Source organism: Lacerta agilis, chromosome 8 (genome assembly GCF_009819535.1).
Source record: "Lacerta agilis isolate rLacAgi1 chromosome 8, rLacAgi1.pri, whole genome shotgun sequence".
Taxonomy (NCBI): domain Eukaryota; kingdom Metazoa; phylum Chordata; class Lepidosauria; order Squamata; family Lacertidae; genus Lacerta; species Lacerta agilis.
In genome coordinates this window covers 947022-968453 of record NC_046319.1, presented here as the reverse complement: position 1 = coordinate 968453, position 21432 = coordinate 947022, and the positions used below count along the sequence as shown (strand labels likewise).

Sequence of the window (21432 nt, the reverse complement as noted above, 5' to 3'; positions counted from 1 at the left end):
CAAAAAATTAGAATATCTTTATAATTGTGATGATTGTGGCGTACAGCTGATGAAAACCCCAAATTCACAATCTCAGAAAATTAGAATACTGTGAAAAGGTGCAGTACTCAATCCATAACACCTGCAAAGGGTTCCTGAGCCTTTAAATGGTCTCTGTCTGGTTCAGTAGGAATCATAATTATGGGAAAGGCTGCTGACCTGACAGTTGTGCAGAAAACCATCATTGAGACCCTCCATAAGGAGGGAAAGCCTCAAAAGGTAATTGCAGAAGAAGTTGGGATGTTCCCAAAGTGCTGTATCAAAGCACATTAATGGAACGTTATGCGGAAGGGGGAAATGTGTAAGAAAAAGGTGCACAAGCAGCAGGGATGACCGCAGCCTGGAGAGGATTGTCAGGAAAGGACCATTCAAACGTGTTGGGGACTTTCACAAGGCGTGGACTGAGGCTGGAGTTAGTGCATCCATAGCCACCACACACAGACGGATCCTGGAGATGGGCTTCAGATGTCGTATTCCTCTTGTCAAGCCACTCCTGAACAAGAAACAACATCAGAAGCGTCTTACCTGGGCTACAGAAAAAAAGAACTGGTCTGTTGCTCAGTGGTCTCAAGTCCTCTTTTCTGATGAGAGCTATTGTTCTATTTGCAATCCTTGTGTTGATGATTTCATTTAATATTCTAATTTTCTGAGATTGTGAATTTGGGGTTTTCATCAGCTGTACGCCACAGTCATCACAATTATGACAAAGTCTTGACATCTCTCGCTTTGCATGTCATGAGACTATCTCATATGTTAGTTTCACCTTTTAAGTTGAATTCCTGAAATAAATGAACTTTTCCACAATATTCTAATTTTTTGAGTATCACCTGTAGGTTGTATCCGATGATGCAGGTGTGGTGTTCTGTTCATATAATGGGAATTCCTCTTCCTCTCATCTCCCTGCTTCCCCCCCCCCCCCCGCAGCCTTCTCCAAAGTGTCTCCCAATCCGCTGGAATAGATTTAGAAGGTGTGGCAGTTGAGGCTGTAGACCCCCCCCCCCCCATATTTTATTCACGTTGGCACTCCTGGATCCAACACTAGTTACAGTGTTAGACCTCAGACCTCCAACACCAGGTCCTTGGTGGCGTGGATCGTAGGGCAGTTAGCGACTGAGATGCAAGGAGGCCTTGGCTGGTTGGGTCCTTTGGGAGGCAGCTGATGCACAGGATGATTTGCACAGTATTGTGGAGGTGTGCTGCTAGTGAATGACTACTGCTGACATTGGCCCATGCTTGGCAATCGTCAACAGAGCACCTGCACAGGGCACAGCCTGTTGCTGGCTTCTTTGTTCTAAAATAGAAAAGTAGGCTTTAACAGTATTTTGTGATAAAAGGGTTTTAGGAGAGTGTGTACATTTTAAGATATTTGTATAAAATTCAGGGTAGATTATTTTAAAGAGATACTTTATATATAAAGGCATTCATTTAAAAATAAAATAAAATTACAATTTTATTAATTAATATTGAACAGTAACAATATTCTTAAATTCTTTATTTGGCTTTACTGGTAGTTTTGGGTGGGTCAGTTAGGAGGATTGAGTTAAACTAAACATTATTCTGTTGGACTACAGCAGCAGTTCCTTTTGGCAAAAGGAGTATAGTTTAATGCTGCTTAGCACAGGAAGAAAACAAGCTATTTATATCTTCATTTATAATGCTGGGGATTGGCTCGCTGATATAGGGAATATGCCAGGAGAGATCATGGCACAGGGCTGCAATCTTATCCCCACTTGTGAGTAAGCCCAATTTAATTCACTTGAACTTACTTTTGAGACAAGCTGAGTTTTCCCAGTTAAACAAACTCGGATTGCTTCTCATTATTCTAGAGTCTAGACAAAGCAGATCTAAGTGGAAGGCCCTACAGCAGACTTGGAGGTTCCTGATCAGGCTTGGAGGCCTTCCTCAAGGCAAAAGCAAATGGAAATTAAATTGACTCTGGTACTGAGCATTTAGCCTGGGTGGGTTGTGCATCTGACTTATTTAAATCAGATGCTGGGTGGATGGGAACCAGTCTCTTATACTGTAAATCTAAATGAAACCTGAGCTTGCGTACATTTTAACATTTTTGCATTAATCTCTCAAAAACTTTATCAAAGGCATGAAGGTCTGCTTTTCTGTGTTAAACAAGATGGCAGCAGCCAAGCACCATTTAAGTGGTGACTGTGAGGAAAAGGAGCCCTGTGTCTTTCCTGGTGAGATTCTGTTGGAGGCAGCTGAAGCACAGCATAGGGCAGGTGCTCTGTTGAGGAATGGCAGGTAATAGCCCTACACAACACTGAGTTTGTTGACTTGGACAGTTGGGATGATGAAGTGAAGAAGTGAATCCCCACCCCTTTTCAGGGTGAAAGTTTACTTTAACCAGTAAAAATGTTTGTAGACTAGTCTCTCATGGGTTTTTCCAAAGCTTGATAATAATTCTTACCAGTAAGTGGTAATGAAAGAGTGAATTACAGGTGAAACTCGAAAAATTAGAATATCGTGGAAAAGTCCATTTATGTAAGCAATTGTTTACATTAGCTACTGGAGTTTAATATATGAGATAGATTCATGACATGCAAAGCGAGATACAGTATGTCAAGCCTTTGTTTGTTATAATTGTGATGATTATGGCATACAGCTGATGAAAACCCCAAAGTTGAAATTGTTAATTTGGGGTTCTCATCAGCTGTATGCCATAATCATCACAATTATAACAAATAAAGGCTTGACATATCTCACTTTGCATGTCATGAGTCTATCTCGCATATTAGTTTCACCTTTTAAGTTGAATTACTGAAAGAAATGAACCTTTCCACGATATTCTAATTTTTCGAGTTTCACCTGTACACTCTTGGGAACAAAGCTGCCTCAATAATGCTTACTGACAACCTGTGCAGGCAGGACAGAAGTTTGACCTTGCCAAATCTCTTCAACTTTCCTTTTTTTTTTAATAAAGATTTTATTGTTTTCCATTAAAACAAAGAAAAACATAGCATAAACATAAACATAAACACCATAAAAACACAATACATAAACACAATAAAAACAATAACAATATAAACGAACGTAAAGAAAAACATATACTAACCTTAACCAACACTTATCTTTGTAATTTACTTATTGCATTCTTCTCTATTCAGGGGACTTCCCCTGTTCCCTCCACTGTCTTCCAAATCGTATATATGTTATAGGTAGCTTTATATCTTATTCCATTAACATTTACCATATTTCTTGATGCACTTAGCTTTACTTAATCAAATATAGATCATAACTTAAACATAGAAATCTTAAAATACTTTTTTAACCATTGAATCATTCATACAAAAAATTTCTTCTAAACAGTTTTAACTAACATAACCCTGCTAAAGCCAATCTTCTGCTTAATTCTGCTCAAATATTCAATTTTACAGATTTAACTAAATAGTCTTTAATTTTTTTCCAATCCTGCGACACCTTCTCCTCCCTCTGGTCTCGGATTCTGGCGGTCAGTTCTGCGAGTTCCATGTAGTCCATCAGCTTCATCTGCCATTCTTCCACTGTTGGGATCTCTTCACCTTTCCAGGTTCTTGCCAATAAGATTCTAGCCGCTGTTGTGGCATACATAAAAAATACTCTGTCCTGACTGGGTATCTCTTCATTGGTCATGCTCAAGAGAAATGCCTCTGGTTTCTTACTAAAGGTAATTTTCATTACCTTTTTAAGCTCATTATATATCTTATCCCAAAAAGCATTTACCCCTGGACACGACCACCACATATGAAAAAAGGTACCTTTCGCATGTTTACATTTCCAGCACACATCTGACATTTTAGTATTCATCTTAGCCTCTTCAACTTTCCTATTAGATATCATTAATCTTTAATACTCTTCTAAACTGGAGATTGGGGCCATTGCATTATAGTGGTTCTGTACTTTTTCAGAAGATGGAGTCCAGATTTTGTTGTTCCTTTTATTCCTCCCCCTCAGCAGCTGTCCACATGAAATCTCTGGGTGAGATGAGCTTCAGTGTTATCAGTAAACTTGATAATGTTCAAATCTATTTTTTTTCCTGTTTTTCCTTTATATTGGCTCCATATGCCGTATGATGTCTTTAAACTTTGCGTGCAGTTGTTGGCGGGTTGATGAGTTGGGAACTGTCTGTTTGGGGATACTGTTAAATCTCCAACTTGTGGTTGTCACCATGAGTGCGATTTACCACCTTTAGCTAATTTTACCAGCTATACCTGCTACTGAAAGATAGAAACCTATGCCTTGCCAGCTAGATTTTGGCAATGCATTCTATGTGGAACTGTCACTGAATGTTGTTTGCTTCTTCAGCACAGTCATATCAGTTACTCTGAAACAGCTGCACTTGCCTGCCTGTTTGCTTCCATGCCCAATTCAGGTTTTTAGTTTTGCCTTTAAATTCCTAAGTAGCCTGGGTCCTGGTTATTTCAGGAAATGATTACTCCTGTATGAAGATCATCACAATTAAGCTCTGCAGGTGAGGGACTTGTTCATATTCTTTCTTTTGTGAAGGCGTGGATGGGCCTCCAAATGTGAAGCAAGGCCTATCAAAGCACCAACATTGTGGAATATCCTCCTGCTTGAAGTATGTCTTGAGTCTCTCCTGTAACCACGATCTACTAACTGTTGATTGATCCCACTGCTGCTGTTTTTGCTGCTGTCTTGGTTTTGTAATAATTTTTAAAATGAAGTTGTTCCTGCTCTTTTCATTTATTTTAATTTTGCTGTTTTGTATACCACTTTTTGGGATGGGAAAGACCCTTAAAATAAAACATGCTTTGAAAATCTTCCCCCACACGCTGAAAAGTTGACTTATTAGAGATACATAAATATAATAGTCTCTTCAGCCTTCGTCCATATGATTAATGCTGCTTTTCCTCTACAGAGACTTCATAAACAAACTTTGGAGCCAAAAGCTATCTAATAGAAAGTAGACATGTTTATGGAATGGTTTATTTTAGGTGGAGCCAGTATAGAAATGATTTGTGGTGGCTACTATAGTGTAATGAGAGTAGGAGAGACCTTCCCCATGTGAGCATGGGCTGTCGCAGGTGGAGCAGGATTAGGGGAGTTGCTGTATTTCATCTCCTTTATCTGACAAGGGGAGTCATGGCTCTGAACAGATGGCCACCATCTGCGTGCAACTCTGGAAACCCCAGTGCCAGAAAATTAGTCTGAATTTGTTTCACTGGATTTGTGAAAAGGTGGAATGGTTCCTAATAACCTAGCATATTGTGTAAATGGCATCTTTTCATGAGTTTCCATAATAGTGACAAGAAGCAAAGCAACAAGCATGGCCTGGATGGAATTTTAAATAAAGGAGATGGCAGCACATTGGCATTTAGCCTGAAAGGCCAAAATACCGTATATACTCGAGTATAAGCCGAGTTTTTCAGCACATTTTTTGTGCTGAAAAAGCCGCCCTCAGCTTATACTCGAGTGAGGCGGGTGGCGGTGGGGGAAGGAGCAGCCCGTTTTGGCCGCTGATTCCACCAACGCAAGGGCAGGGATTGGAGCAGTGGTTGGGAGGGGTGCTGTGGAGACGGAGAAGCAGCAGCAGAAGAGGGGCGGGGAGCTTGAAGAGGAGCAAGCATGGCTCCTGCTTGCCCTTTCCACCCTCCTCGCCTTCCTTGCTGCTGCTGCTTCTGCTGCTGCTAAGAGAGAGAGGCTGCTTCCCGCTCAGCAGCTGATTGCAAGAGATCGGCAAGCCAGATAAGAGATGCTAGCAATAAAGGAGGCTGCCTGGGAGAGGGGAGGTAAAAGCACATGGATCCTCAGGATTTTTGCATTGGGTCACCCCAAATTCACCATCAGATCACATAGCATGTCCATGGCCAGGGTGGATAAAAATCAATGATTAAAAAAAAAAATCAAAAAAAAAAAATCGGATTTTTTTTATTTAAATCTGATTTTTAAAAAAATAAAATGCTTTTTGAGGAAAATATATTACCATCCAAAGGTTATTCAATCATGAAATAAAGATTAGTTTTTTAATTATGTAGAATAAGGCTGTATATGTTTAACTTTTTTGGTAAATAAATTCACAATGTCATTTATACTCTTCCAGAGGTTTTTGTAAGATTAACGGGCAGTTTCTTTCCCTACAAGATATTATCACAGATGCTTGGTTTACTTTTGCAGTTCTCAAAACTGAATTTGACTCAGCAGAGATCACATGCCTCTTCTTCACAGCAAAAATGTTATAACGTGAACAGAGTTGAGAAAAAGACCTTAATCCTATTGTTCTACAAACCTATGAATACAGAATCAACCCCTTCAGTGTTAAGTTTCAAGAAGTTCAGTGAATAGAATAGAAACAATATTTTTCTGATTGTTTGGAGTGGAGTGGATCTAATAAATCTATTTAAATTGCTATTATTAAGGTAATGATTATTTTTCTCCTTCCTAAGTACAACAGAAAAGTCCAAATATGAATGATTAACCTATTAAACTGGGGATAAAAAAACTAATATGAAAAGTTGTTATTCTAAAAATCTTCATCTACTTGCATATTAAAAGTTATACCAGCAAGAATTAGTCTTTATGTAGAAAACTGTGATTTAAATCAAGCCTTACTGACTAGTGATTTAAATGCACCCTGTCCATGGCTACAGCCTGCACCAAAAAAATCACGCATCCACTGTTTCATGGGGCTGCAATGGTGCAAAAACGTGGTTACAAAGCACGGATCCACACGGATGCTCAAGATTTTTGCATCGGGTCACCCCAAATTCACCATCAGATCACATAGCATGTTCATGGCTACAGCCTGCACCCAAAAAAATCATACATCCACTGTTTCGTGGGGCCGCAATGGCGCAAAAACATTTTATATTAATTTGTCTAATCTCATTTCGGGCTGCTCCTTCCTCCTCCTCCGCCTTTGCCGCTGTTGGCATTTCCCACCCTTGGCTTATACTCGAGTCAATAAGTTTTCCCAGTTTTTGTGGTAAAATTAGATGCCTTGGCTTATATTCGGGTCGGCTTATACTCGAGTATATACGTATGTTGCAAAAATGTAGAAGCTGGTGGCAGTGGAAGTATATTTGAAGAAAAAAAAGTGTTGGGTTTAGGAACAAATTCAGTAGGAGCTAAACACAAAGAGTTGCAAATTAATCTGGACCAGTATGCTGTATAAAATCCGATTGCTTAGGACTTCCTCTTAATGTGACTGTTGGTGACCACAGAACAAGCCATCCTCAAGAGGCTGTGATACATGAACCATTTCTTTTCAACAGAAGCATTTACAGTAATCCAGTTGCTAGACTGGATTAAGTCTGCCAGTGTGCATGGTTTCTCATGTGTGTTTGTTAAGAATTTTGTTCAGGCCAGTGAGACTGGGTAAATCTGGTGAGTGCTCCTTTCAAGCTGTCAGTGTATCACAAATAACAGCCATAGATATATGTGGAGAAGTTGACTACTATAATTTTTGTGGGCTAGTAACTCTTTCCTGGATTTATTTGCTAGGATTTGCAAATAAGAACAATTTACAGGGGAACAGTAAGGTATCCTTTTCCTACTCCCACTGAAGAGACCCCCCCCACTTCACTTTCTGTAACTTAACCCAAATGTTGGTGCTGAGTAAGGTAAAGGTAAAGGAACCCCTGACCGTTAGACGACTCTGGGGTTGTGGCACTCATCTCGCTTTACTGGCCGAGGAAGCTGGCGTTTGTCCGCAGATAGCTTTTCTGGGTCATGTGGCCAGCATGACTAAGCCGCTTCTGGTGAACCAGAGCAGCGCACGGAAACGCCGTTTACCTTACTGTCGGAGCGGTACCTATTCTTTCCTCACTCCCTCTGAAGAGATTGCCCCCCTCACTTTCTGTAACTTGAATGTTGGTGCCGAGTAGTTGGTAGCAAATGGTTAACCCTGTTCAAGATGCTTGTTAGAAATATTGTCCATTTTGTGAGAGGGAGGGTCTTAATAGTGTGTTCACCTTTCAATTAAAAAAAGGTTCAAGGTAGCTTGCACTTAAAAACAAAAACAAAAAACATTCATTCTTCAAGGAATTGGCAAAATAAAACAGAGTAGAAGTGCTGAACCTAGCACCAGGGACAGAGCTGTTTGCCAACCCTGTTCCTTTCTTTCTCCGTGAACTCAAAATGGTCCTGTCAAGCTCCACATTGTGGCTACTCTTGTGTGTTGCCTGTCTTCCTTCCTTCCCAACTATTATGGTGTTGCTCAGCAATTTGTTCACTTCAGGCCTTAAAGAGCTACTGCTTCCTTTTTCATATTGTAGCCAGGAATCTGTGTGTAAAAGAGTATGCATACTTAAAAAAATTATTTGTCAAGGAAAGCTGAAGACATGCATACACAAATTATGAAAACTGGGCAAATCTGCTTGGCCCCTTAAAGTTTGATAATATATATTTACAATGCTATGCAATGTGTGTGAGAATTGGCAAAAGGAGGGCAGGGCTGTAGCCAGTGTGGGGCACTGGGGCAGCATCAGGCTGCACCTATGTGTGTTGACTGCAGAGGGCAGAGACCAGATATGAGATTGAATGAGTAATTTGGAAGAATTGGGGGTCTATTGGAAAGGAGCATATGGGGAAACTAGAAATATGACGGACTTGTTGCCGCAATTATTTAATAATGCAAGCTTCTATTTACTTAATCATAAATACTGTAGTAAATATTTGCATAATTAAAACTCATGCTACATCATATATTGATATGATTCTATAAAAGTTTATTTTTTTTCTTCCTTGCAATGCTCTTTATTTATTTAAGGCGTTTATAATATTTCATCATATTTGTCCCGGGGCAAGTTTACAAGGTAAACTGAAACAAAATCAACAGGGGGATAATTCAGTGAAAATCAATCAGCAACAATTCCTTGATGTTGCTATAAAAGTTTATTGTACTGAGTCAGACTACTTATTGGTTCACATGGTTCAGTAAAATCTACAGTCGTACCTCTTGTTAAGAACGCTTCAGGATGCGTACGACATGGGTTACGAACGTGCCGAACCCGGAAATAACGGGACGCGTTATTTCCAGGTTCGGCAGTTCCCGCATGCGCAGATGCGTCCAATGACCGCATGCGCAGAAGTGTCGAATCACGTTGCACACATGCACAGACGTGGCACTTCAGGTTACGCACGTCACGGGTTACGTACGGGGCTCCGGAACGGATCCCATTCATAACCAGAGGTACCATTGTACTTGGGACTGGCAGTGACTTTCTAAGACTAAGTTGTATGGCACGTCCATTTTTCTCTTTTAACTCGAAGTGTCCGGAGCTGCTGTATGTAAATAATGTGCTTCACTACTGAACTATACCACCATTCTGTGGTATTGTTGTCACTGTGAGTATTTTTTGTCTGATCAGTTTTTCTTCCAAGTTTAGAAGTCTAGCTTTTTTTTCTTTGTCATTGCCAAAGGGAAACTTAAGTTTATTCGGGTTGTTTTGGATTTTTTTTAATATGATGGAGCATGTTCAGTGAACCAGCAATAGATACATTTTCTAGAAATAAAGTTTGTTTCTTCATTAACCCAAGTTGATGTTAATAGCACAAGTCTCTACCACAGTCAGAATAAACACTGAAAATGACTGGATCAGCCCTCAGTGGATGCACTTTAATAAACTTATAATTGTAATATAGTGTGTGAGAGTGAGTGAGAGAGAGAGAGAGAGAGAGAGTAGGAGCCTAAAATTGTAGGGTAGAAATTAAATGGATATTAATTGAGAATCTGCTTGCAAACAGTTGTGAAAAGACTGTTGCCATTTTGAGGCCAGTGGCAGTGGCCCATTTGGCAGTGCTTATGATTGAAAAATAAGATAATTGCCAATTCCCTCAGTCTAGGCTCTGCATGTCTTCCTTTGGCAAGGAATGGGCTGCAAGATAAAACTTCCAATCTGTCATATTTGTGTGTGTCATTGACTCAGGGCTACTATGGCCTGAATTGGAATTACTGTAGTGTCTGAGCTCATTTACTATCTGTCCCTCAGCCTAGCGCTTGTTACGAGGTCCATTTTCTTTGTGGCTAAGGCACAGGCAAGGGGCATTTGATCTCTCCATTTGCTAGTGTGAGCATTAGCAGAGGCTTTGCCAAAGCTCACTTTATGTAACACAATTGCTCACTCCCTTCTGGGGGTCCATATAGAAGCAAATGGTTGTGAGCTGCTGAGGTGCACAAGGGGAAAGCTTTCTCAAAACTGTAGTTACTGTTTGCTCCGGGAATGAGGGTGTTAAAGAAGCTCATTACTTGGTTCAATGGTTCATCTGAGAGTGAGTTGGTGGACAGTACTCAAGTTGCTAGTTCAGTTCAAAATATATTGCATTTATGTGAATCTAATGCACCATCAAATCTAATGCACACCTCAGTTTTCAAAACCTTGAAACGAAAAAAGGATTTGCTATGTCAGTGGTGTTTTTTAAGTTTGCAATCAAATCTAATATGCACCCTAATTTGCATGATGTACGGTATTTTTCCATGTATAAGACGCCACCATGTATAAGATGACCCCTATTTTTTAAAACCGAAATTAAGAAATCAAGTTGTTTAGCTTTTTGGGGGGGTGGGGGAAGTCACTTCCGCCAGTTGCTCACCTGCCTGCCCCCCACTGCTGATCGCTTGCCACAGCCACTGCTGTTTGCACACCTCGCCGCAGCTGCCAATTGTCTGCCCGCTCGCTGCCACCAACAGCCCACCTGCCCACTTGCCGCAGCTGCCAATCGCTTGCCCACCTCGCCACAGTTGTCAATCACCTACCCAATTGCCGCAGCCACAGTCAATTGCCAGCAGGCTTTGCCACAGCCACCAATCACCTGCCCAATCGCCACTGCCAATCTCCTGTTTGCTGCTGCCATTAATCACACACCCCTGCATTCACTATCAGTGTATAAGACGACATGCAATTTTTGCCTTTTTTAAAGCAAAAAGCATCGTCTTAATACATGGAAAAATACGGTAATTTGTGCAAAAAAGGAGCACATTGCATTCGAGTAAATATGGTACTGTTTGTTTAAGGTTGACAGACTAGAGTCTTAACAGTTCTGTGTCCAGAAGGCATATTGGGAGATATTAAAAATGGAGGTTTTCTCATCAAGTTGTGAATTTGACCTGGTCTAGAGGGGAGGAGAGATTATTTGTGAGTGGTTGTCCTGATCGTCTCACTGAATCATGGGGCCATCAGGCTACTTTAAACAAAAGTACAGTATTGTGGATTTTGAGCAGACTCTTGTAGAGGATACCTATATCAAGAACCAGTTTTTCTGAGAACAAATTTCTGGTGCTTATTGAATTGGAGAACTGACATTCTTGTTCTTTGACTTTAAATTGCCCTCTTGAATGTTTGGGAAACCTACCAGGAAAATCTGTTCAGGGAAGTCATATGGAGCTGTGACTAAGAGCTTGTTGTTCTTCACTCCATGTATTCATTTACAGTTTCATTTGTAACTGCACTGGTATTGCAAAATCCCTTACGTCAGTTTTGTGGCAAAATAAATTTGGCAGCGGTGTCTTTGCCTTATTCACAAGCCCCCTACCAAGGTCTGTTTTTTCACCTGTTTGGTTAATGATTTATATACCTACTAGTGAAGATGCAGCCAGCTTTATGAATGTGATTGCCCTTAAACTTCATCAAAATGAGAACATACACCTGTCATGTGCGTGCGCGCGCACTGGCATGTGCATGCAGGTGTGTCTTATTTTCCATAGACTGTTCTCTACTCTGCATTTCTCTGGGGGCACAGTTTAGTCTTTGAGTCTGTCAAAGAGGTTGACTTCCCATACATCCCTTTGTATAGTACAGTACTGAGAAACTGGCATCTCTTAGAACCCAGACAGCCTCTCTCTTTTGCACTTTATTCCCTTCCCTTGTTTTCCCCTCACCTTTCCTCCAGCTCTGATGACATTACATAGATGTGCTTGCAAGAAAAATAGCAGAGTGAATTGTGTCTGCCAGAATGCCACAGTTAGAAATGGGGCTACTTCCTACTGCTTTGTTTTTCCAGGTCTTCAGTTCTGTATGTTTAATTTCTCCTTTTTGTCTACATGTCCTTGCTGAGCACATAGTCTGGCAAGGTGCTCTTCCCCATAATGCTGGATTCAAGAGAGAGATTACTCTTGTCATACTTCCACACTTTTTCAGTGTAATTACATGTACCCTTATTGCATCCTAGTAACATTCAGCGTGTTTTCATTCTGAACATACTGGCATTGATTGGACTTGTAAAACTGTTAGTTTATTGCTCAGTCCCCCTTAGGGACCATAGGGAGAGGAAAACTTCAAGCTATGAAAAATGATTTTCTTATCCTTTGCAGTGTGCTTTCTTTTATTTGCTGATCTACACTGGTATTCCTGGTGTAAAGAGAGCCAGATAAGGTGGCATGAACCAGAGAGCCAGATGGAAGGTTGCTCTGCAGGATTGTCTTGGGGGAAAAGGCACCATCTTATGTATTCCACCTTGAGATCTTTTGGAGAGAAAAAGTAGGAAACAAATGTGACTAGTACCCACATTTATTTACCTGTGTGTGAATTTATTTACTGAGTATGTTGGGGTGACTGAGAGCTTTCATTCCCCAGAGCAATTAGTATTCAAGGCCTGCATTGTACTTATAATGTTAGTACTAATCACATTTGCTTCCCATTTCTCTCTAAAGAGCTCCAGGTAGAATGCATTAAGTGGTACATTTTTTTCCTGTCACAGACCCTGTGCAGTAGAATCCCCTGTGCAGTGTTGTTGTTGTTGTTCAGTCGTTCAGTCGTGTCCGACTCTTCGTGACCCCATGGACCAGAGCACGCCAGGCACGCCTATCCTTCACTGCCTCCCGCAGTTTGGCCAAACTCATGTTAGTAGCTTCGAGAATACTGTCCAACCATCTCATCCTCTGTCGTCCCCTTCTCCTTGTGCCCTCAATCTTTCCCAACATCAGGGTCTTTTCTAAGGAGTCTTCTCTTCTCATGAGGTGGCCAAAGTACTGGAGCCTCAACTTCAGGATCTGTCCTTCTAGTGAGCACTCAGGGCCGATTTCCTTGAGAATGGATAGGTTTGATCTTCTTGCAGTCCATGGGACTCTCAAGAGTCTCCTCCAGCACCATAATTCAAAAGCATCAATTCTTCGGCGATCAGCCTTCTTGATGGTCCAGCTCTCACTTCCGTACATTACTACTGGAAAAACCATAGCTTTAACTATACGGACCTTTGTCGGCAAGGTGATGTCTTTGCTTTTTAAGATGCTGTCTAGGTTTGTCATTGCTTTTCTCCCAAGAAGCAGGCGTCTTCTAATTTCGTGACTGCTGTCACAGACCCTGTGCAGTAGAATCCCCTGTGCAGTAGAATCATAGAATCATCAAATCATAGAGTTGTAGAGGTGGAATGTACCCTAAGGGTCATCTAGTCCAACCCCCTGCAATGCAGGAATCTCAACTACAATAACCATGACCGATGGCCATCCAACCCCTGCTTAAAAGCCTCCAAGACATGAGAGTTCACAACCTCCCGAGGGAGACCATTCCACTGTTTTTGTTAGCTTGCGCCCAGTTCTCCAATCTGGTAAGGTCATTTTGAATTCTGATTCTGTCTTCTGTGGCAAAAGCCTTACTGATATCACGATATACTATGTCCACAGCCTTCCCTTGTTCCACCGAGCTTATAACTCCATAAAAAAAAGTTAGAGAGAGAGAGAGAGATTGATTTATCTGGCATGGCTTATTTTTGTGAAACCCATGCTGGGTCTTAATAATCACAGCAACCTTTTCTAAGTGCTCACAGACCAACTGTTGAATTATCTGTTCTAGGATATTTTATGATATCAATGTTAAGCTCACCAGTCAATACTGGTAGTTACCTGGGTCTCCTCCCCCCACCCTTTTGAAGATGGGGACAACATTTGCCCACCTATAGTCTGTAGGGACCTCACCAATTCTTGAAGAATTTTCGAAGATCATAGACAAAGGCTCTGTGATTACATTCCAAACTCCCTTAGTACCTTTGGATGCAGCTCATCAGGCCCTGGAGATTTCAATTCATTTCAATCCATTTAAAGTAGATTGGGCTGTGAGAGTAGCTTTCCTAATGCCTCATCTAGTGAGCTTCCATGGTGGAGTAGGGATTGGCTTTTATTCCTCCCTCATGCTAACTACCACTTTTTGGCAATCACTCTGCACAGGAGCCTTGGCAGTAAAATTAATCCAAGCCCGTCTTGCTAGTGACTTGAATCCCGCTTGTGTCAGTGAGGGACATGGAACGTTTTGCACTGTGGAACTGCTATTACCTTTTCCACATGACAAATAAAATCATAAGAAGAGCCTTGCTGGATCAGGCCATCTAGTCTAGCATCCTGTTCTCACAGTGGCCAAGTGGATATGTGTCAGAGGCACACAAATGTGACATGAGTAGACACTCTGTTACTCAAGAGGCCTACTTTCTCTGATACTAGAGATCATATATAATTGTCATCACTAGTAGCCATTGATAGCCTTACCTTCATAAATTTGTCTAATCCCTTTTAAAAGTTGTCCAAGTCAGTAACCATTACCATGCCTTGTGCCTACAGATTCCCATAGTTGTGAAGAAGTACTGGTACTTCCTTTTGTATGTCCTGAATCTTCCAATATTCATCTTCTTTTGATGACCCCACAGACCAAAAGAGAGAGGGGAAAGAGCTTTTCTCTGTTCACTTTCTCCACCCTGTGATAATCTTATACATTTCTGTAATTTACCCCTTTTCACTTCTCTTTTCTCTAAACTAAAAAAGCTCCATATGTTGTAAATCTGCCTCATGAGGAGGTTGTTCCAGCCTCTTTATTATTTTGGATATCCTTTTCTGCACTTTTTTGAGTTCTACAATATCTTCTTTGGGGATCATTGATCAGAACTGTGGACCATAGAGTTATATAACAGCATTAAGATTTGGGTGGTTTTATTCTCACTCCTTTTCCTAATGATACCTAAAACGGAATTTGCATTTTTCTCAGCTGCTGCACACTGGGTCGATACCTTCACTACAACCCCAAGATCTCATTCTTGGTCAGCCATCACCAATTCAGAACCCATTGCTGTGTATGTTAGCATTTTTTTGTCCCTTTGTGCATAACTTTGCACTTCCTGACATTTAACTGCATTTGCTTTTTTAGCGCCCATTCATCCAGTTTGGAGAGCTCCTTTGGGAGTTCTTGTTTCTAGAACTCTGATCAATTTGTTGCCACCTCCAGATTTGACTTTCTCACTTTCCAGCCCAACTCCAGATTGTTTCTGAGCAAGTGAAAAAGTACTTGTCCCAATACAGATCCATGGTTGACCCCCACTTACTATATATTTCTCCAATTTGGGAGCTGCCCACTTTTTCCTACTCTCAATTTCCTGTTTGTTTGTTGGTTTGTTTTGTCACTAAGGCCTAGGACTTTATGTCTTGTCACCACTCTTTGCCCCGGTTCTTCTGACTAGCTCAGGCACAGGGCTCTGCCTGTCTGCAGTGAATACTGTTGAAAGGATTCATACATTTCCCCATCAGTCTCCTTTTCCTCCTTTAGCACACATTTGACTCCCTTGCCATCCAAATGTCCAATATCACCCCTAGGCATTTTTTCTTGCTTCTAATTTATTAAATAATGTTTTATTACTAGGCATAATGTTTTAAAGTGATGAACTCATTGAAATCCTATTTTTTGTTGTCAGCTTGCCTTTATTTTGCCAATGTTTTGTTGCTTTTTGTTCTCATCTCATCTATTTTCTGAAAGACACATTCTTGCCTCTATCTAATAGGTTCTTGACTTTGCTTGTTAGCCACGCGTCCTGTAGACCTTTGTGGCACCTTTCTTGATCTGTGGTATATATTATATTGATAGCGGAGAACATTCATTATGGTTTTGAATAACCTCATGGCAGTCTGGAGAAATTTAACGTTGCCTTTCTATTCTATTTCCTTTCTGCCAGTCCCCTCAGTTTTCTCCTTTGAAGTTCTGTGTGACTGTTTGACTTCCTTGGCAGTTGCCCACTTGCCTGTAAGTTGAATTTGATAGCATTGTAGTCACTGTTTTCCAGTCTGTTCCATAACACTTACACCAGGTCCTGAGTACCACTTAAGATTGTCTCTGTGACCAGTACAGGCCCAGCACCTGCAGTCTGCTCTCATTGCAATCACTTGGAACTGGCTTCCTTTGTATATATATGTCAGACCTGTGTTGCAGTTGCTCACGAGTAACCAGGCATGAGTCTCAACTGTCTTTTAACAGTTTATTGGTGCAGACTATTTACAGTGCAGAGAATGTGAAAACATGACCGTCCTAGTCACTTGCAGAATCCGGGAGTGCTGGTTTCTGGCTGTGACCCCAACATAAGAATTTCGGCACCCCAAAGCGCCACCTCCCCGGTCTCCTTTTGACCCCTCTGCGCAACTGGGGCGACGGAAGTGGCATGCTCCCCTTGGAGCGAAACGCATGAGGCGTGCTGGGGCTCTCCGCAGCATCTCCAAGCCCTTGTCTCGCCTGGCTGCCTTCAGCCTGCCCCTCCCCGCTGGAGGAGGTGCCGCTTTTCCCGCTTGAAGAGGTTTCACTACTGAGGAGGTGTCAGGGCTCTTGGTACATCAACAAGACCTCCCGCCCTGCCGAGGCCAGTTCCCTGACATATCTTTGCTGCAGTGCTCTGTGAATTTTTGAGGTAGGGACAGGGACTAGGAGTGGTATTCAATTAAGTTTTACTCAGAGCAGACCCATTGAAATTAATGACCATGATTAAGTTAGACCCATTAATTTCACTCTGAATAAAGCGTAGTTGTCTAACACCCTAGGACAGTGTTTGAAATTAGCCAGGTGCCAGGCGCATTTTATACCTGGCTATCAACCACTTGCAACCAAGTGAAGATGCCTGGGCACCAGGATGGCACCTGACATCAGCACCATTTGGAGGTGCATATCTGATCATCTTGGGTCTTCACTCTTTCCACTCACTAATACCACATCCTGTAGAATTCTATCAGTTTTATTTTATCTGCATAATCAGAATGAATTTCCGGAACCAATATGCTTTTTCTGTGTGCAGCCTGAGCAGGAGCAGTAAACAACGTTATCGTTAATAGTTATAGTTAATAGTTGTAGCTTGTCTTCACTTACCCCACCCCACTGCCCTGCTCATGGCGGTGAAGAATATTCTTACGTTATTATGTCACCATTAAGAAAGAGAGGTTGGAATAGGCTAATGTACTGTGTAGGTGGGCATGTCCCTGGATCAAGTGACTTTTAAGTTCTCAAAAGTTAACCTGGCTCAAGGTAGTCGTCTTAATTAGCCAGATATTTAACTGAGAATCAATCACAGTCAATCCATCATTTGAAAAACAAGACTTCAGAGCTGTTTTACCCCAAAATGGCAACTAAACATCCTGTTTTGGTGACTGTAACCTTGGTTTAAGGAGCCATTTGGCACCTTGCTTATATATCTGATTTTCTAACGCTGCCCTAGGAAATGAATTGTTTATGTCTCAATACTTTTGACCTGAGTTACCTTTCTCTGCTCTGTCTTCATCCAGCATATGTTTTGCAAATATGATGTAATTAATGAATATCTCTCTTCTCCGTCCCCTTCCCCCACAGCCAGTTGCTGAACCAATCCCAATCTGCAGCTTCTGCCTTGGTACAAAAGAACAAAACCGAGAAAAGAAACCTGAAGAGCTCATTTCTTGTGCTGATTGCGGCAATAGTGGTAGGTGGCTGCCTGCATTTTGGGCAATGAGATCTGTTGAATTGGTGACCTGCAAATGCATTCATTGTGCACATTTATTAACAAGCTAACTTAAAAAATAACACCTTTTTAACCCAGTTGGAGAATTGCTTCAAGACTGCTTGTCATGGGCAATATCCACTGTAGTTATACTGCTACTTATGCTTGGCTATGCTGCTAGGGATTAGTTTTATGTTTTCTGAGGTAATGCTTGGAGCAGTGCGGAAACTTGCAAAACTTAATATGACCAGAGTTCATGTTGGGGCTGAAAAGTGTGGTACACTGTGGCAAATTATTTCTTGCTCTAGAGTTTTGCTGCCGAAAGAGAAGTAAAAAAGAAGTTGCTTGGAAATAAGTTTCATTGTAGGCTGGGAAGACTCTTTGTCACACAGATGCCACCAACAGCTCAATTAAAAAATGAATGCAATGTGCAGGGAATACAATTTGTAAAAAAAGTCCCCTGCAGATGTGCCCTTTAGCCTAACACAGCTTTCTTTTTAGCTGCTTGGCTGATGAGCGTAGGTGAGTGAGCTGCTGGAAGAGAAACAGAATGCTCAGGCTGTCCTCTGGTAACCCACTGCATTTATATATTGGGCATGAAAGTTGGGGCTTTGCCTCCTCTCCACCCATTGCAGAAACCAAGTGGGCTTCTGCATGGAATGCTCTTCACATCTGCTAACAGCCCACATGGTTCCTATGCTGGTCAAGGAGAATTGGAAGCCCTGCTTCCCATCCAGCATAGAAACTATGTGGTGTACTAGCATAGGCATAGAGCATTTCACGCATCCTCTGGCAGTGCACTGGATGCATAGGAGGTAAAGCTCCCTGCCTACCATAGAAACTAAGAGCTTGGAAATGGAGTCCAGAAGGGCTCTACCCTTTCACCATTAACCCACCATGTTAATGTGCTAGACCAGAGCTTTCCAAACTGTGTATCGCAGCACGTTAGTCTGTTGGCTGCAGTGTGTAGGTATGTCGTGTGAACGCTCCCCATGCTCCTCCTACGGCTGGAGAGGGGTTAGTTTAACCTCTGGTTTGCTAGTAAAACTGAATTATTTTGTCATGAAATGATGCTTGTCAAAAAAGTGTGTCACCAACATGAAAAGTTTGGAAAGCTCTGTGTTAGACTCACAGCCAATGAATCTCTTTTGCATTTAACAGAAACATGGTGAGCTGATGACAAAGTGACAGTCTGTGTCTGTTATTGAACCAGGTTTCTTTAATTGTATGCTGGATACACAGGAAGGAGCTTTTCCTCTTGTACGTCCAGCACTGAAGTGCAGGAGTCTCACTAAGAAAGCAGGAACCTATCTGTGCCTTGGCTGCCACCTACTATGTTGGATAAACTGGACAGGGTTCTGCCTCCTGCATGTCCAACATAGAAACCCAGTAAGCTCGTCTTTTGAATAAAATGCAGGTGTGTTTGCAGGCTTGGGGGGCTAATCTACAAAGCTCTCCTCATGAACGGCTTCTTTGGCATTATTTGGGCACATCATAATTTCTGGAAGTACTTAAGTACATATTGGAATCAACTTCGGTTAGAACCATTCATGCAATTCCTCAAGGGTTTTGTTTCCTCTTTCCTCTGAATATTGAGTGTTTGGGCAAGAAACCAACTTCCCTTCCAAAAACACATATTGTGGGTTAATCCCAGAGTGCCAAGCACACACTGAACTGTTCTGGCAGAACTGGAGTCTTCTTAAGATGTCAAATGTTAACTGCAATAGAACCTGTACCTTCTACTCTTCCTGAGCACAGGCTGCTCCTACTTAGTTTAACTGAAATTGTTTTCACCTTCTTGGTATAGGTCATCCATCCTGCCTGAAGTTCTCCCCAGAGTTAACAGTTCGTGTGAAGGCCTTACGATGGCAGTGCATTGAGTGCAAAACATGCAGTTCCTGTCGAGATCAGGGCAAGAATGCTGTGAGTACCTGGACATTCACCTTCTGGATCATGTTCATATTCTAACTAATTGCATGAGATTCTGCAGTTGGAGGTGAATAACCACAAGGAAGGGTGAGATTTGACCTTGCCATAAACATGTGCACAGTGCAAACTTCCAGGCTGGACTACTACTACTACAGCATGCTGTGCTGGAATAGTATGTTGAAGTTTTAATTGCTACAAATTGCGGTGGTGCTGCAGAGAGCATTTGTCATATTGGTTGTGTTGGTTCCATATTTGCTTCTGAGCCCAGTTCTGGATGCTAATGTTAACCTTCAAAGCCCTAAACAGCCTGAGATCTTATGGGGATCTGCCTTCTCCCCAAAGAGCCTGCTGGTGCTGCTGCTTTCTCTCTCCACTTTCTGAGGTTAGGTGGGTTAGTATGCATGACAGGACATTTATGGCCATTGCACCTAGGCTATGTTCTTGTATTTTACTAACAGGTTAAAACTTCGTATTCCAGAAGTGTTTAGTGGAGAGGTCTTGGTTATTTCTCCTACTTCAGATTTGAGTTCATTTGTTTCTACTGCAATCTTCTCTGCAAGCTATTGTTTTTTAAAATAATCTATATTGGTTGCATTTATGCTCATTTATTGCTAATTCAGATAATTTTAAAGCAGAAAAGTAGGGTACAAATGTTTTAAAGGAAAATAGGAAGAACATTTTTGTAAATAGAATAAACAAAATATTCTTTCTGACTCATTAATTCAGTGTTTATTCCTTTGATTGCATAATGGTTATAGGCAAATATTTATCTAGAAATATTTAACCAACCTTTCAATAAAATATTACCAGAGCAGGAAATGATACTATTCTATTAATAGAAACAAATAAAGCAGTGAAAACAGTTTGAAACAGCACATGCAAGCAGTAACAGCTACTCTGACTAGCTGACAATTAGCTACCGTGCTGTGTTCAAGGGGCTGGTTTCGGTGTACAAAGCCCTATACCAGTGGTATCCAAACTTTTTTCAAAGAGGGCCAGATTTGATGAAGTGAAGGGCCGTGGGGGCCAACCAAAGGGCCAACCAAGAGTTTTCTTTCATGATTTTACCCCAGGAAATAAACTGCCACAGGGGCTGGATTAAATCGACTGGTGGACCGGATTAGGCCCCCAAAACGGACTTTGGACATGCCTGCCCCATACAGTTTGAGACCAGGATTGCCTCATTGCCTACATACCCATACATGTGAGCCAGAGTGGGAGCTTCGTTAAACTGCTCTGCTGAGGCTTGGGCAGCCACTCACCCCTCAACAGAGTAGTTTAAAGAAGCCGCCTGCCCATGTGGTCCCTCTGCAGTGTGAGGGCCACAGCGTAATGGCGGCTTCTGATTATATATTTCTTGCAGTTTCCCTTCCTCATCCTTGTACAGGCAGGAAGATACCAGTCTGCAGCTGGAATAACCCCTCCCAGCCTAGAATCATAGTGGTTATATTTGATGATAACAGAAAAGAGTATTCTTGGTCTAAGTGCTTGAGTTTACATATGAATTGCAGTAACTTGAAATTTCTGTGCTTCGCAGGATAATATGCTATTTTGTGACTCGTGTGATCGTGGCTTTCACATGGAATGTTGTGACCCCCCTCTGACCAGGATGCCAAAAGGTAAGAAAGGGTTAAAAGATGCTGCAGGGGGGGAAACTCACACAAACAACCTTTTTAGCCTTCAGATTATAGATGTCTTTGACAGGCGGAACAGAATAGTAGCATAGGCTTGATTAAGAGTTCTGAATCACTTTACAGATAGTGTTGTAGTGGCCAAGAGTGTGAGCTGCGAGACACGAAGAAGACCATGGCT

The 21432-nt window shown here is 41.6% G+C and overlaps 1 protein-coding gene across 1 annotated transcript in view; it reads left to right on the top strand.

Moving 5' to 3' along the window:
* Positions 1-21432, top strand: part of KAT6A (lysine acetyltransferase 6A) — a 68260-nt gene that overhangs the window by 11752 nt on the left and 35076 nt on the right. Inside the window, exons 2-4 of the mRNA XM_033158988.1 lie at positions 17565-17673; positions 19499-19614; positions 21158-21239. Coding sequence (XP_033014879.1) covers positions 17565-17673; positions 19499-19614; positions 21158-21239 — 307 coding nt within the window. The remainder of the gene's footprint in view (positions 1-17564; positions 17674-19498; positions 19615-21157; positions 21240-21432) is intronic.